General features: G+C 28.2%; 2 protein-coding genes across 4 annotated transcripts; one reads left to right on the forward strand and one right to left on the reverse strand.

Annotated features, from left to right (window-relative positions):
• Positions 1-3,279: 3,279 nt before the first annotated feature.
• On the reverse strand, positions 3,280-3,772 carry LOC113554687 (protein FAM200A-like). Its single transcript, XM_026958641.1, has one exon. It carries the CDS (start codon positions 3,753-3,755, stop codon positions 3,498-3,500), a length of 258 nt encoding a protein of 85 aa, XP_026814442.1. The 5' UTR covers positions 3,756-3,772; the 3' UTR covers positions 3,280-3,497.
• Positions 3,773-4,785: 1,013 nt separating this feature from the next.
• LOC113555237 lies at positions 4,786-14,684 on the forward strand. Of its 3 annotated transcripts, XM_026959628.1 has the most exons (7): positions 4,786-5,140; positions 5,207-5,269; positions 8,971-9,072; positions 9,240-9,341; positions 10,890-13,859; positions 13,931-14,035; positions 14,090-14,684. In XM_026959628.1, exons 1-7 carry the CDS (start codon positions 4,981-4,983, stop codon positions 14,578-14,580), a joined length of 3,993 nt encoding a protein of 1,330 aa, XP_026815429.1. In that variant the 5' UTR covers positions 4,786-4,980; the 3' UTR covers positions 14,581-14,684. The 3 variants fall into 3 exon arrangements, with proteins under 3 accessions (XP_026815429.1, XP_026815430.1, XP_026815431.1); XM_026959629.1 differs by lacking the exons at positions 8,971-9,072; positions 9,240-9,341 and having other exon boundaries at positions 4,787-5,140; XM_026959630.1 differs by lacking the exons at positions 4,786-5,140; positions 5,207-5,269; positions 8,971-9,072; positions 9,240-9,341 and adding an exon at positions 8,795-8,803.
• The last annotated feature ends 1,008 nt before the right edge of the window (positions 14,685-15,692 follow it).

Raw genomic sequence — 15,692 nt, forward strand, 5'->3', positions numbered from 1 at the left:
ATCCATACATATAATCCATATAGTATATTTATTTAAAATGTTCTAATGAGATTGTATTATGTACATTTTCCTAAAAAATAATCTGATTTACAAAATGTTCCTAGCTACAGTTAATTCAACAGAGTTTTGTAATAATTTGAAATATTCTAATTCATAAATTATAAAGGTAACATAAATACGTGGTTACTTCAGACATATATTTATTTTTATAAAATATTATTAGTTTTATGATCAATAATAAGAACCAAGATAATCATTTTTAAAATAGATGTACTCTACCATAGCTCTGCGCGATCTGTATTTTTAATGAACTGGACCAGACCAGTTAATTTTAATTCTGACCTAAACTGGAATGGACAAAATAATTTAACTGGACCAAGACTAGACCGATTTATTTTTAAACTGTTAAAAAAGACTGGGACCAGACCGCGTTATTTTTAAATTTTGAAAAGCGCTTAAAAAAAAAATCGGACTGTCCATCTATGTGTTTAAGTGTTTATTCATAAGAAACTTTCATAAATATTTATTTATCGAATAACATAAAAAATGATAAATTATAGCGTTCAAATATAAAATAAAGTTGAATAATCGCCTCAAAAAACAAAAAAAAAGGATATAAGGCCTAAAAATATAATATTGCTACCTAATAAAATAAGTTATTTAAAATACTGCATCATTTATTTGTTATATGAATTTTGTATAGTTTGATAATACTATATTAGTAATAATAAAGATCCTTATTAATTCTAAACAAAAATCAAATTTGTTATATTTTGCTAGATCTTCTTAGAACTGTTTAATAAATAAAAAGTAAACGTTATCCACAACTTTGATTTAATACTAGGTCAACAAAACAACAAATTTAATTTCAATGAAGTTTAGTACTTATTTGGTCAAAAATGTGTAACTTATAAAAAATATAAAAATCAAAGGAAAACTTAACTATTTTACATTTCTACTAATAATATAAACTGAAAGTTTTTATGTATAGTAATTTACTGTACGATAATACACATTATTAATATATAAATATATGATACGTACAATACACATTTGTAATATAATACTTATATAATATTATATGAAATACATTATTTTTATTTTACAATGACTTTTTTTTTCTGAAAGAATTAATGATTATTATTTTACTATTACCAATTTTTATTATTATTATATATTTCTTAAAAAAAAATTGTCAGATTTGTTTATTATACAATTTTGTTGTTATTAGTTTTTTAATTTTGAAAAATCCATTTTAATGGAGCTAACATTTAAATTCGATTTCTTAGAGTTAGGGGCTCAGCACAAACGTGGGACCAAGTAGAACAATTGGGACTAATGCAGCACAATCGAATGAAAAAAAGAAAATTTATAATTTCCAATATGGTGGGGCTGGGTAAATGGACCTTGTTTATATTTCGATGTTGGTCCGATTATTGTTATTATTATATATATAATATATTGTTGAGAACAGTAATTCACGTATTTAATTTAGTAATTTTGTACCATTATTTTATTTGTAAATACACGTATGCCGGGTAACTTTTCCTGTCCCCAACAACTCGCGAGTCGTGTCCAATAACTACGAATTTCCAAAAATAAGATCGGTTGGCGCGACCTATGTTAGCGTCGCACTTACACCTCTGATTTCTAATCTTTCCTCTGCCACCATTCATCAACGCCAAAAGAACGTCCCTTCACCAAGAAAAATTAAACTCACTCGTTCGTCTATCTGCTGAGAGGGAAATAACTAACACACTTGATTTTTCAGATCCAATTCAAAAGTTTAGTGAACTAAAATCTAGAAAAAAACCGTTGTCTTAGATTCTAAATCATGTAATTTTTTTTATTATTTACATTGACTATGTTGAAAAATGCATTACTGCTTTGAATTTGTGTACAGTGTACATGGATGTATAGCAGTAAATATTATTTGTTTAAATTAAAAACTGTATCTACACTTCTTTACTTATATTTATATTTTTAATTTCATTGTTTTATTTATATTAATCATCATTAAATAATTACTTATAGACTTATGGTATAATTTATTTATAATTTCATAAAATTAATTGAATATAAAAAATCCATATAGCAAAAAGATTGCATTTATAATTTAAGTTGATAATTTAGAATTTAGATAATAATTTATTTTGGTGCGCCATAAAAAAATTAGACCCGGGCCCAAAATTCCTAAGTTGGGCTCTACATTTCACACTGATATGGAGGATATTGATATGAGGACGCTACTTTTGAAATACGTAAAATTCAAAATCTTCAATATTGGTCGTATCGTCTTGAAATCTTCGAGGTTCAATTAAGTGATGTATTTGGATTAAATATTGACATCAGGAAGAAGCCTATTAGACTATAATATTGCTGTATGATTTACGATAGAATCGCAGAAATATTCAATAGTAGGTATCTAGGTAAAATTACATATATAAAACACTTTTTAAACTGTATCTTAATAATATAATAAATAAAAATGCGTTGGCTATTTTAAGTATGCAGTATACCAGTGGTTCTCAATCTTTTTAGGACCGCCACCCAAATTTTATCGGATTTTAAATCTATCGCGACCCCTTAGCTTTACACTAACAGAATAAAAAAAAAAAAATTTTCTATTTTATTACTTATTTAGTACTTTATAATAATATTAATAATAATAATAATAATATTATAATACTTAATTAATAATTAGGCGTTGTGATGAATGTGCTTGTTTCCTACTATTGTTGATAACAGCACCAACATCGACGTCAATTTTAGCTATTTTCAAACGTAAGGAATGCAATAATTGGAGCTTGTTTCTGTGTTTGTTTTTGATGCCCACCATTGCCGAAAATCCAACTTCGCATAATTATGAAAATGAGAAAGGTAGTAATACCTATAAAGCTTCAGTTGAAAGAGTTGGACATTTCGGTCGAACTGACAACCAAAACTCAATCAAATTATTGCGGCTAAATTTAAGTTTTAATGATGTTTCTTCAGATATATCAATGAGTTCTTCGTTAGCTTTTGTTGATATCTCTGTTAATATATCGTCCTAAAACGGATTCACAACCCAGTTATTTTTTTTAACATTTTTCCATTTCTTCAAGAAAGTAAAAGTTAAAGTTATCTTTCAACGAAATTAAATGCAAAGTAATTTGGCTAATTATGTCATCAGGAACTTTTAAATTATTTTCGGTTATGAAAATTTAAAATGTTTCATAACAATCATAATTTTGCTTTTCAATGTTTTTTTGCTATAACGTAAGTTTTTTCATAAAACCTCTAATTTTTTCATGGACTGCAAATATATCAGCTCCTTCTGTTTCTTGTAAATATGAATTTAGTTCGTTCAGTTTCGAAAATATGTCGGTTAAATACGTGAGCTTCAAGATAAAATCTTCATCGTGCAACGATTTTGCCAGATTAGTTTTTTCTTTTAGAAACAGTGCAACTTCTTCGCGGAATTCCACAAGTCTTGTTAATACTTTTCCTCTTAACAGCTAACGTACTTCAATGTGCAAAAGAAGAGATTTATGAGAACATACCATCTCTTCACACAACTTTTCAAATAATCGTGATTGCAGTGGCCTTGTTTTAATGAAATTGACCATTTTTACAGAAGTGTTCAACACGATTTTCAAGTTATCCGGCAGATTTTTCGACACTAAAACTTCCCTGTGAATGTTGCAGTGAGTCCATGATGCATTCGGACTAACTTTAAGCATTCGTGTTACAATACTACTATTTTTACCACACATAGCTCTAGCACCGTCTGTACATAATCCGACACATTTTACCCAATCAAGACCTTCTGAGTATAGTAAAAATAGTATTATTTCATTATCTGTTCCTTGAATTTACAATAGAAAAATCAAAACCGTTTATTCAAGTCATTCGACATATTATGTAATAAAGTAAAATTTATCAATAGAATAATTATTGCATATATTCAACCTTATTTTTGCTGACAAAAAAATTTTGTTCCATTCCAGCAAACAATTATTGAACTAATTCGAAACGGTTTAAAACGGTTCTAAACGATTTCTGAACTAATTCGCTGACTTAGAATAATCCTATAGTAAAAAGTAAAGAGTTAATTTAATTTATTTTGACCGATTAAGTACTTGTTTTTAACAGCGGCCACTGACTAGTTAGGATATTGTTATTTGTTGGTCAGTTTTTAAACGCGAGATGAATCCAGAGTAATAAAAGTGTTTGATGATGTTCTTCAATCAAATTGACAATATTATTCGAATAGTTTTATTAATAATTGTAAAAATACTGCAATTTATTTAAGTGTATTCTATGTTTATCTAATTGTTTAATTTACACAAGACATAAAACTCATTTTATGGTTTAGAAACAAATTGTATACGCTACTGCTAATGATATGTTCTGATGACCAGGTGTATATAACTTAAATTATGTTAATGCATGCATGTATACTTGCTTTGAAAAAATTATAATTTAAACATGATAGTTAGTATTGATAACATGTAGTTATAATTGATAAGTGGTACTTAGTTGGTTTTAATAAGCTATTTTAAATAGAGATTTTTCCAATTTTACGTTGGTAACATCGGGTAGGTAAAAAAAATTTTTTTGAGTTGCCGAATTTTGAAACACCGAGTCAACTCGTTCAGTCCGTGACAAAATACATGGGCATGTCAGCAACTCGTGATACGCAGGTCTGTGACGTAAGCATCTCTCCGACTAGATTAGCGGTGGAGTGGTGGTGGAGTTATCGGCGGCGTCACATTACACAGATGGGTGGAGAGTGGATGCGCGATTCGCTTCAATAACCGGAATATTGTTGACATGCCTATGTGTTTTGTCATGATTCAGTAGTTCAATTCATTTCAATGTGTCGACTCGTCACTCGTCGAGTCGAGTAGCTCGCGAGTTATATATCCCTAATCTTTTCGTTGAAGAATAGTCTTGTTTCACGAGCTTTACTAGTGTTATTCAGTTTTCAACATAACTATGTTTCAGTGTAGTGTATGCGATAAGACCTTTACTAGAATCTCTAGTCTAAACAGACATACCGAATCACACGATGTATCCAATGAGATTTCTTGCAGTACACGCTCAGAGATATTCACGCGAAAAGATAACTTCATCAGACATTGCAAAAATAAACAACGTAAGTATTTTTTTTCACAATATACAGATTTATTAGATAAAATATTAATAATAATACTATTTTCAGATTCAAATACTGTAATCCAACAAAAAACCAAGCAAAAAGCTAAAAAAAGTTACGATTATAAAGGTAATGTATTTTATTCATATCTTTATATACATAATTTACTTAAAATACTCTATAGGAAATAAAACACTTCATGTAGGAATATAACTTTATCAATGAATTAATATTATTAATTGATAAAGCTATGTTAAAATCAATTAAAATGTATATATGTATAATATAATAGACTGTATTCTTGCACGACATAGTAGGTCGAAGTTTACAAACGCGACCAAAATTTGACACTGCGAGTCGATTTCAACGTCAACGTGCCAAATTTGTGAATTAGCCGGGTCCCTTGTTTTTTCTTTGATAGCTAAGCATTCATGTTAGTCGAATAGTAAGGCATTTATGAAACTTTCTTTCTTTTTATCTAGTTAAAAACTGTTATTTATATTTTGTCGTAATCCTTAAATAATATGTGTTAATACATAATATTATAATACTATAATTGTGTTAATTTATAATGTTATAAAAAAAAAATAATTATAATAATTAACTTGCCTACTGATTTTTGGTAATCTGTTTGGCCTTGTAATCTATTACGAATTACAATATTCAATTGCCTTAGTTATTGAAAATCTAAAGCGTAATATATTTGATTTTAAATATTTTCTTAACGAAAAAAAAAAGTATATATATATATGCGACATTTTATTTTTATTACGGATAGTCTATAGGTCCATAAGGCATTATTTCAGCATATTTTTTTTTAACACTTGAGTCTCTGTCTCCTAAACATTTAACAAAGTATTTATTTGAAAAAAAAAACATAAAATAATTATCAACTTTTAAAAATTATTAAAAAATATAAAAAAACATAACAATAAACATAAAAATAATTGACAAACCTTTGTAGCATATTGACTATTATAGAAACATAAGTTCAAACAATGCATAATAGTATTATATAAAATAGATAGAAATATTAATTTATACTCAAATTTTCCATAACTTAGAAATAAAATCATTTTTGATTATAATCTTGATAACAATTACGAGGTCCTGTGTAGCATAACGCTAATTTGCATTTACTGTATAAGTCCTGGAATAAGCCTTGATACAATGTTTACACCTCTGTTTATTATTGATATTCTCAGGCCAATGTTCATAGCAATCAAAACGTATATCATTAACAGGTCTTGTACTGATTTTGTACATTTTTGTGGTGGTGTTGTAGAATTTGAAGAACTTGGTTTACCTCTTTTCTTCACTTTGTTTTTTCCTGACAAGATTAATGCATGTGCAATATCTGATTTAAAATTTACCAAGGGATCAAATTTTTTTATACCTAGTTGCTTACAATGACGACGGTATAAAATCTAACTATTAATTACAGCCATATCAATTAAGTGAAAAATTATTCTTAAGAGGACTGCAGCACCACGACCATTTCTAAAGAGGTGTGTATAGGCGATTCTTTGTTGCTTGTCTAGTTGCGTATCTATGTGTGTAAAGTAAATAAACGTTAGTGTGCATGAGATATGGATTCCTCGAAACCCAAATCAATTATAATAAACAGGGCTCGGAAGTTCTAGCAAATGCATATTTTTCTTGGTTCGTCCTAGAACATCCAAAGTAAGATACAAATATGTTTCACACTTCTCTGATGTCATACACGAAATTTTATTTTGCTATTTTTTGCATATTTACGATTATTACTGCTATTTTGCTAATTTGGAGTTATAAATGCTGTTTATGGGCATATTTTTAAAAACTAAATTTAGTTAACCTACCAAACAGTCGCCTACGAATATGTAAACGAAAACAAATTGTTTTATTTTAAAATCGTGTCAATCACATCGTACTATCGCACTATCATTGGATTCGTTGTGTTATCGTGCTGCAGTCGTATTTCTATCGATACCTACCATCATATTCTACGAAAAACATTAAAAATCTGTAATATAAAATATATCTTAAATTTCGTGCTCAAAAAAATTTGTTGAAAATTTTATTTTGCATATTTTCCAACTTTTAGTGCTATTTATAGCGCTGATATTAATGTTTTTATGGGCATATTTAAGCGCTAAAAAATAATTTTTTTAGTGCTATAACTTCCGAGCCCTATTAAAAACTAATGAATAACAACAAAATATTATATAAAACCGGTTTGTGTGACAAACTTCTACTAGCAGATACCGCCGCACGCCGTAGCGCCGTGTCTTATTTCACGTAAATTAACTTCAAAATTATGTACTAAAATTATTTCACGTAGTTTGTACTATTTCGCTTTTAATATGTTTCATTATTTTACACGTAATTATAACCTTTTTACATAATATTTAATATGTACATTATATAACATTCCATTAAAAAATATATATATTATTATAATATTATACGTTAGTTGTTTATTATCAATGAATACTAATATTAACTTAAATTATCAATTATAAAAATTGTCTTTAATTTAAATTATGTATTTTTCAATCAATTACATTATTACAAATGTCCACTGTTATCGCAAGTTGAAAATCTAACAAATTGTATTGTTATTTATAAATTAACATACATTAAATATATGTCTCTCTACACTACAGGCTATGCTGCTCAAAAGAAGTAGATAAATACGCTCCATGTTTACTGAAAAACTAATATTAATTTAGATAATTGCAATATATTTAAATATTATCTTAAATTAATTGAAAATATATCCATACGATTATTGTCATAACGTTATTAAAAGCATACACAAATAATTTTAATTTATTATATTATAATATATTCTTAATATAGACAAATGTTTTGATAAATATATTTGATAATATACCTACAATCTACATATATAATAATACAATATGAACTTTTTATTTTTCTATGAAAACATGTACACATTTAATATTATTCCTAATGATAACATAGATGGGTAGACTACTACATATCTAAGAATATTAATAAAATTATTTAAAAATTACATAATTCAGACAACAACGTTTCGATAAAAAACTTTTTCATAAACCGATATTCTCCGTATCAGGTGTATTATACACAGTGCCGGATCTAGGGGGGGGGGCAAGTGGGTATTCTTGCCCCGGGCGCTGTTGGTATCTGGGTGCTCTTAAGATTATAAAAAATAAAAAAATAAGCTAAAAATATCTCATAAAATATGTATAAATTATAATACTGTATATTTAAACAGAATAAATAATATTAGATATTCGAATACGTTTATCTTTTGTTTATATTTTGGTCCGGTGTTGACATATTTTATATTTATAGTCGCCTAGTTATTAACAGTCAGTTTCGGAGAAAACCCAAACTGGCGATCGATGATAAATGCATAGGTTTTATAATAGGTATTTACAATGTTGGAATGTACGATAATATTTATTATTGCTCATTTATTCATGTCGAATAGTCGAAGGTTGTTGTCAGATTCATTTCAACTCTACAATTTTTTTTATTTTAACATTTCTTCACCAAAAAAAAAAATATGATGAATTCAAAAAAAAAAGCTCAGTGGGGCTGAAAATAGAAAAAAAAAACTGGAACTTAAAAAAAATGTACAAAAATTACCTAAGATCGTAAATTTCTTTTCAAAAACAGAAACCAACGGTAAGCAATTTTTATAGCTGTCAAAATAAATTATATATTTATAGTTAAATACTTAAATGTAATAAGTTTAATCAATGTTGAGAATGTTGAGATATTTAAAACATGTTTTAAATATCTAAATAAAATTAAAATAAACAAAATTAATTAACATAACGTTATTTCTACAGAGATTGTACATAATAAATTATTTGAAACAAAAACGTTATCAACTAATGATGTGGACCACGATTCAGATACGGATGGGAATATTACAGAAACAGAAACCAACGGTAAGCAATTTTTATAGCTGTCAAAATAAATTATATATTTATAGTTAAATACTTAAATGTAATAAGTTTAATCAATGTTGAGAATGTTGAGATATTTAAAACATGTTTTAAATATCTAAATAAAATTAAAATAAACAAAATTAATTAACATAACGTTATTTCTACAGAGATTGTACATAATAAATTATTTGAAACAAAAACGTTATCAACTAATGATGTGGACCACGATTCAGATACGGATGAGAATATTACAGAAACAGAAACCAACGGTAAGCAATTTTTAAACCTGTTTAAATAAATTATATATTTACCTATAGTTAATTTATATAATGAATTTAATCAAGGTTGAGATATTTAAAACATCTTAATAAAATTGAATTTTTATTTTGTTGCAACAATAAATAAATAAATTTATGTTGTTTAGTAAAGAAATTTATACAATTTAGTATAGAATATTAAATAATTATTTGTTTTATTTTTAAATTTCATATAAATCATTCATATTTTAGATTTAAGTAGGTATTTTTGATTTTACTAATTTTAATTATAAATGTATAGTTAAGTTATATCAGCTAATATAAGCTTAAAGCGTAAAAACTAATCTAAGGCCATCACAAAATACCTTTCTTAATTTACCTTTAATTTATAGAAGTGGTTCCTTCAAATTCTGATACAAATTCATCAATATCACATACAATTATCATACCCGAAGAAAAAAATAAATATAAAGTTATTTCTACAGAGATTGCACATAATAAATTATTTGAAACAAAAACGGTATCGACTAGTGATGAGGACTATTATTCAGCTATGGAAGGGAACAGAACTAATTGCAATAAAGTAGACACCATAAACATACATTTTACTGATCTTGGTACATGGCCTTTAAATATTACAGATACACAAAGAACATATTTAGTGAAAATGAGGTACCCTATGGAAAACTTGAAAAGAGCAGGAGTCGATTTATGCAATAAATATGAAAACGACCTCAACAAAATTGAATTCATTTCAGAACTAGAGAGCTTTAAAGACCATGTTTACAACATAGATGACGATTTAAAAAGAGCAACATTTTTTGAAATGTTGAATTTTATTTATAAAAATAAACTTCAAAGTGCATATCCAAATATATCCGTTGCTTACCAAATATATCTTACAATGCCAGTTACTTCAGCTTCGTGTGAACGAACCTTTAGTAAATTGAAATTAATAAAAACATATTTAAGATCTACTACGGAGCAAGCTAGACTTAATCACTTATCTATTTTATCCATAGAAAATAAAATTGCAAGACAAATCAATTATGAAGACGTAATTAATGATTTCGCTGCAAAAAAAGCTAGAAAAGTTAATTTTTGAATTTTCAGAGTATAATTTTTTTACCTAATTTAAGTAATCAAGAGATTTTTATTTATGTTTTTGTTTTTATATTTTTTAATGGTTTTTAAATATAATATTGACTATGATCTATAATATAATATATGTTAAGACAACGGTTTAAATAAAAAATATTTGTAATATAAAAATATACTTTTGATTTGTACCTGCTTAAAAATTTTGTTTTGTGTTGACAACCCGCAAACCCTGATCCCCGTAGCTAATACTATGTAAGGGCGCTACATTTTTATTAGCCCCGGGCGTCAAATGTCTTAGATCCGGCACTGATTATACATATTATGATTTCATGAAACGTACTCAACTAATATAACATATGCTTATAGACATCGATATTCAAGCTATATACAAACACTAATTTCTTTTATTTATTTTTCCTATACACTTTTTTTAAAAGTAAAATATTTATCTGATTTCAGTTCCATCCACTTCAAATCGCAATGGTCTTAAACGTCATCATGTAAACAATTTAAACGAAGCAGTAAATGCTAAAAAATCACACATGGACATCGTCAATACCACCCATGGTTTTAGTAAAACAGGCACATCGCTCTCAAAGAAAATCAATTGGTATTACATGCTAAATACAGATGAATTGACCAACTACAGCAGTTTTCTAGAAACATTAAAAAGAGACTTAATACAATTACTCAAATCGTTATCAACTAAACACCCAATTAAATATAATCTAAAATTGGAAACTACATACAATAGACCACATGTCGACAATTCAGCAGAGAATAGGACATTTAAGACCTCTGCCAAGAAAATATTCATGGATACAGATATAGAAGCCAAGATTGATATAAATTTTGCTGATCTTTTGTCTGAAGAAGACGTCTATACTTCGAAAGGAAGTGGATTTACTTTACAATCTATAGATGGTTTGGGGTTGGGCGTATATAAATATACACCTATGGGTGGCTCGTCGTATATTCCATTACCAAATGACATTAAAAATAAAAAAGCCGTAATCAATCCACAAAATTCAGACCAAAATTGTTTCAAGTGGTCGATTCTAGCAAAACATGTGTTAGGCAATAACAAGAATCTTGTAGCCGAAAATTATACATCACACGAAGAAAAATACAATTTTACTGATTTAACGTTCCCAACACCTATCGAAAAAATAAAAATATTTGAAAAAAATAACCAGAACGTATCTGTCAACGTATACAGTTTAAAAAAACAAAAAAAGAGTGAAAAACATATTATTTATCCACTTAAAGTTGCGGATGAAGAAAAAAAAGATCATTTTGATCTCTTACTAATTACCAACGGGGATAAAAGCCACTACACATATATATCAAATTTCTCACGACTTGTCCGTGCACAAAAAACATCACACACTGAAAGCGTTATATTTTGCAAACGGTGTTTCAAATCATATGACAATCAGCTCCGGAAAAATACGCCAAGCGGACAAGCAGCACTAGATCAGCACAAACTGATATGTGGACCACACAAGCCTATCTTACCTCAGATGCCTGCGCCCGGTACAATGTTAGAATTCAATAGTTGGAATAAAACTCAACGACACCCGATAGTTATATATGCCGATTTTGAGGCACTTCTTGTAAAATGTCATGAAAGCAAAAGCAAAAAAATATTAGCTTTTCAAAAACATGAACCGATGAGCTACGGGTTTGTCGTAAAGGCTACAGAAAACGTTCCCGCGGAACTGCTAAAAAACTTCAATATACCACAAGAACCCATTATTTTCCGTGGTAATGAGTCTCATCGAGACGTAGCCAAAAGATTCGTGAATGAAGTGACAGAAGTCGCAAAAAAAGTTGAAAATTTGCTTAAAACAAACGAACCCATCATAATGACCGAAGAAGATCAAACAACACATAAAATGACAAATACATGCAATTTATGTAAATGTAATTTTTCCAACAAAAACAATAAAGTGGCAGATCATTGTCACTTATCGGGAAAATTCAGGCAAACATTGTGTAATACCTGCAACCTCAAGCTTCAAACACCGAGTTTCATACCATGCTTTATACACAATTTATCAAATTATGACGCACATTTTATCGTAACCGAATTAGGTTACGATTCCAAAACTATTTCGGTTATTCCAAATAGCGAAGAAAAATTAATTTCATTTTCAAAATACGTGAATAAATACTTTTCAATACGATTCATAGACTCATGCCGTTTTATGGCCTCCAGTTTATCAACACTCGCATCAAATTTAATAACATCTGGGTTTGAGAAGTTCAGAGAGACAGCAAAAAACTTTTTAACCGAAGATATGCAGCTCGTTACTCGTAAAGGTGTATACCCTTACGACTATACTGATAGTTGGAACAAACTTAAAGAAACGAATTTACCAAAAAAAAGCGATTTTTATAGTGAACTAACAGAATTAGATATAGACGATTATGAATACGAGCACGCCAAGACTGTATGGAATCATTTTAAATGCAAAAATCTCGGAGAATATAGCGACCTTTATCTCAAAATCGATGTTTTATTATTGGCCGATGTATTTGAAAACTTCAGAGACATGTGCATTTCAACATACAATTTAGACCCTGTTTACTATTATACCGCTCCAGGATTCAGTTTCGACTGCATGTTAAAATGTACTAAGATCAAACTAGAACTACTCTCTGACTTTGACATGCACTTATTTTTTGAAAACTCAATCCGCGGTGGCCTCACACAAGCTAGCATGAGGTACGCTAAAGCTAATCATGAAAATACCCCAGATTATGACACGAAAAATCCTAAATCGTGGATAGTTTATCAAGACTGCAACAACTTGTATGGGTGGGCAATGTCACAGTATATGCCCTATGGTTATTTTGAGTGGGTTGATCCTAAATTAGACGGACTAGATGTTTTAACACCTACCTCAGATATAGGTAGAGTGTATGAGGTAGACATATCATACCCACAACATTTACATAACAAACACAACGATCTACCATTTTTACCCGAGAATAAAATTCCTCCTGGCTCAAGAGTAAAAAAACTTGTAGCGACACTTCATTCCAAAAAAAATTATATCATCCATTACCGCAACTTACAGCAAGCTATAGCAAATGGATTAATCGTAGAAAAAGTACATAGAGTTTTAGAGTTCAGACAATCGGATTGGCTTGCGACATATATACATTTAAACACCGAAATGAGGAAAAAAGCTGTAAATGAGTTTGAAAAGGATTTCTTCAAACTTTTAAATAATGCAGTTTTTGGGAAAACCATGGAGTCTATGAGAAAACGTATTAAGATGGAACTAGTTTCATGTCCAAATAGATTGCAAAAACTTCTGAATGAACAAACATTTAAACATTGCACAACATACAGTGAAAATCTAGCTGCTGTTTCGCTAGAAAATAAAATAATCGAGTTCTGCAAACCGATATATATAGGTAATTATTAATAAACTTACACATACAATTATTACTTAATAAACTTATTTATTATTTTTTTTTTTTTATAGGTTTCGCAGTACTAGACATAAGTAAAACCCTGATGTACGACTATCACTATAACGTAATGCAGAAACATTATGGCGAAAAAATCGAGCTCTTGTACACAGATACAGGTAAATTATTATTATTATTATTATTATCTTATTAATTTTTTTTTTTTTCTTTAGATTCTTTAGTATATTATATCCAGACTGACAACTTTTACAATGACCTGGCAAATAATTCTAATTTACTCGATCGAATGGACACGGCAAATCTACCCCAGGATCACCTGTGTTACATTGCTGAGAGAAAGAAAATTCCTGGACTATTTTCTGATGAAACCGATGGACGTATTATAAGAGAGTTTATAGCACTCAGAGCAAAATCATATGCTTACATTTTAGAAGACGAGGAGAAAATTAAGGCAAAAGGCGTCCAAAAGCATGTAGTTAAAAATCATATGACTTTCGAAAATCATAAGAAATGTCTTTTTTCTGATGATGATAAAGACAAGTCTAACCTGTATAGGGAAAATATCTCTATCAGATCATCCAACCATCAGATTCAAACGACTAAATCCAACAAATTATGCTTCAACCAACATGATGATAAGCGGATAGTACAATCCGATAATATACATACCTACGCCCACGGACATTTTAAGATCAACTGTTAATATTATATTTGAAAAGAGATTTGTTTTTTTTTTTTTAAAAAATTGTATACATTATTTAATTATACCTCGTAAGTGTTAACACACACATATATATATATAAATATTAGTATAGATAAATAAACATTGTCCAAGTATGCATTTTATGTGTTTAATTTAAAATGTAGTGTAAATAATATATATACAGTGTATAGCAGGACTATTTAACAAATATAGTAATATTTGTAATGGAAATTTGTCAATGTTTACACTACATTGTCTAGAATTATTATTAGTACATAAAATATTATAACTTTGTTGATCATGTAATAATTTTAGTAAAATGAATGATCATTCATGCATACTTCAGTAGAAAAATATGTAAAAAAAATAATAATTTCAATAAAAATATAGATAATTTTCATCACTTTTTATTAAAAATAGAGATTCTCAAGTTCATCAGGTGTTAAATGTTTTGTATGATGAACAACTAGTAACTACACATAAATACATATATAATACACACACATATATATAATCAATTAATACCATCATCACATAATATCAAAAATTCCATAATATACATAAAATCATGATTAATATTATCATAAAATGTCAATGAGTACATATAAAATAATTAAGTTATTTTATTAGTCGAAATGTCTTAATGACCATGCAATAAATGTATAAACCTCATAGTTTCATTAAAACTAGTATATTCTGTTAATTTTATTTTCCTTATCATATACTATATAGACATTTTTCATCTTCAAGGTTTGGTTAAAATATATTAAATATAAATATAGGTACTTATAAAATTGAAAAATGTTTTGCATTTACTACAGGTAAATTATATTAAACTATGTATATCATAATAAACGAATAAGGAAACCTGAAAGAGCTATTTGAGCCAAAAATTGAAAAATAAGTGTTTTAATATACACACAAACTTGACATAAACAATAAATGCATTTACCCCATGGAGTATACTCACATATAAATTAAAATTACATTATTCGGGATAAAATTTCATTTTACACGTTGTCGATTGTGTAATATGCGTAAATCTAAGACAGTTATTAACGATATCGCGCCTATAGTCGGCGTTCGTTCGACCAGCGCGGAATATTATTTTC

This window comes from Rhopalosiphum maidis, chromosome 2, assembly GCF_003676215.2.
Source record: "Rhopalosiphum maidis isolate BTI-1 chromosome 2, ASM367621v3, whole genome shotgun sequence".
In the NCBI taxonomy this organism is placed as follows: domain Eukaryota; kingdom Metazoa; phylum Arthropoda; class Insecta; order Hemiptera; family Aphididae; genus Rhopalosiphum; species Rhopalosiphum maidis.

Coding starts and splice junctions, on each gene's coding strand:
- LOC113554687 (XM_026958641.1), bottom strand. CDS start 3,755: ATGTGTGGTAAAAATAGTAGTATTGTAACACGAATGCTTAAAGTTAGT.
- LOC113555237 (XM_026959628.1), top strand. CDS start 4,981: ATGTTTCAGTGTAGTGTATGCGATAAGACCTTTACTAGAATCTCTAGT. Junction 9,342..10,889: donor TACAGAAACAGAAACCAACG/GTAAGCAATTTT, acceptor ATCTGATTTCAG/TTCCATCCACTTCAAATCGC. Junction 13,860..13,930: donor CTGCAAACCGATATATATAG/GTAATTATTAAT, acceptor TTTTTTTTATAG/GTTTCGCAGTACTAGACATA.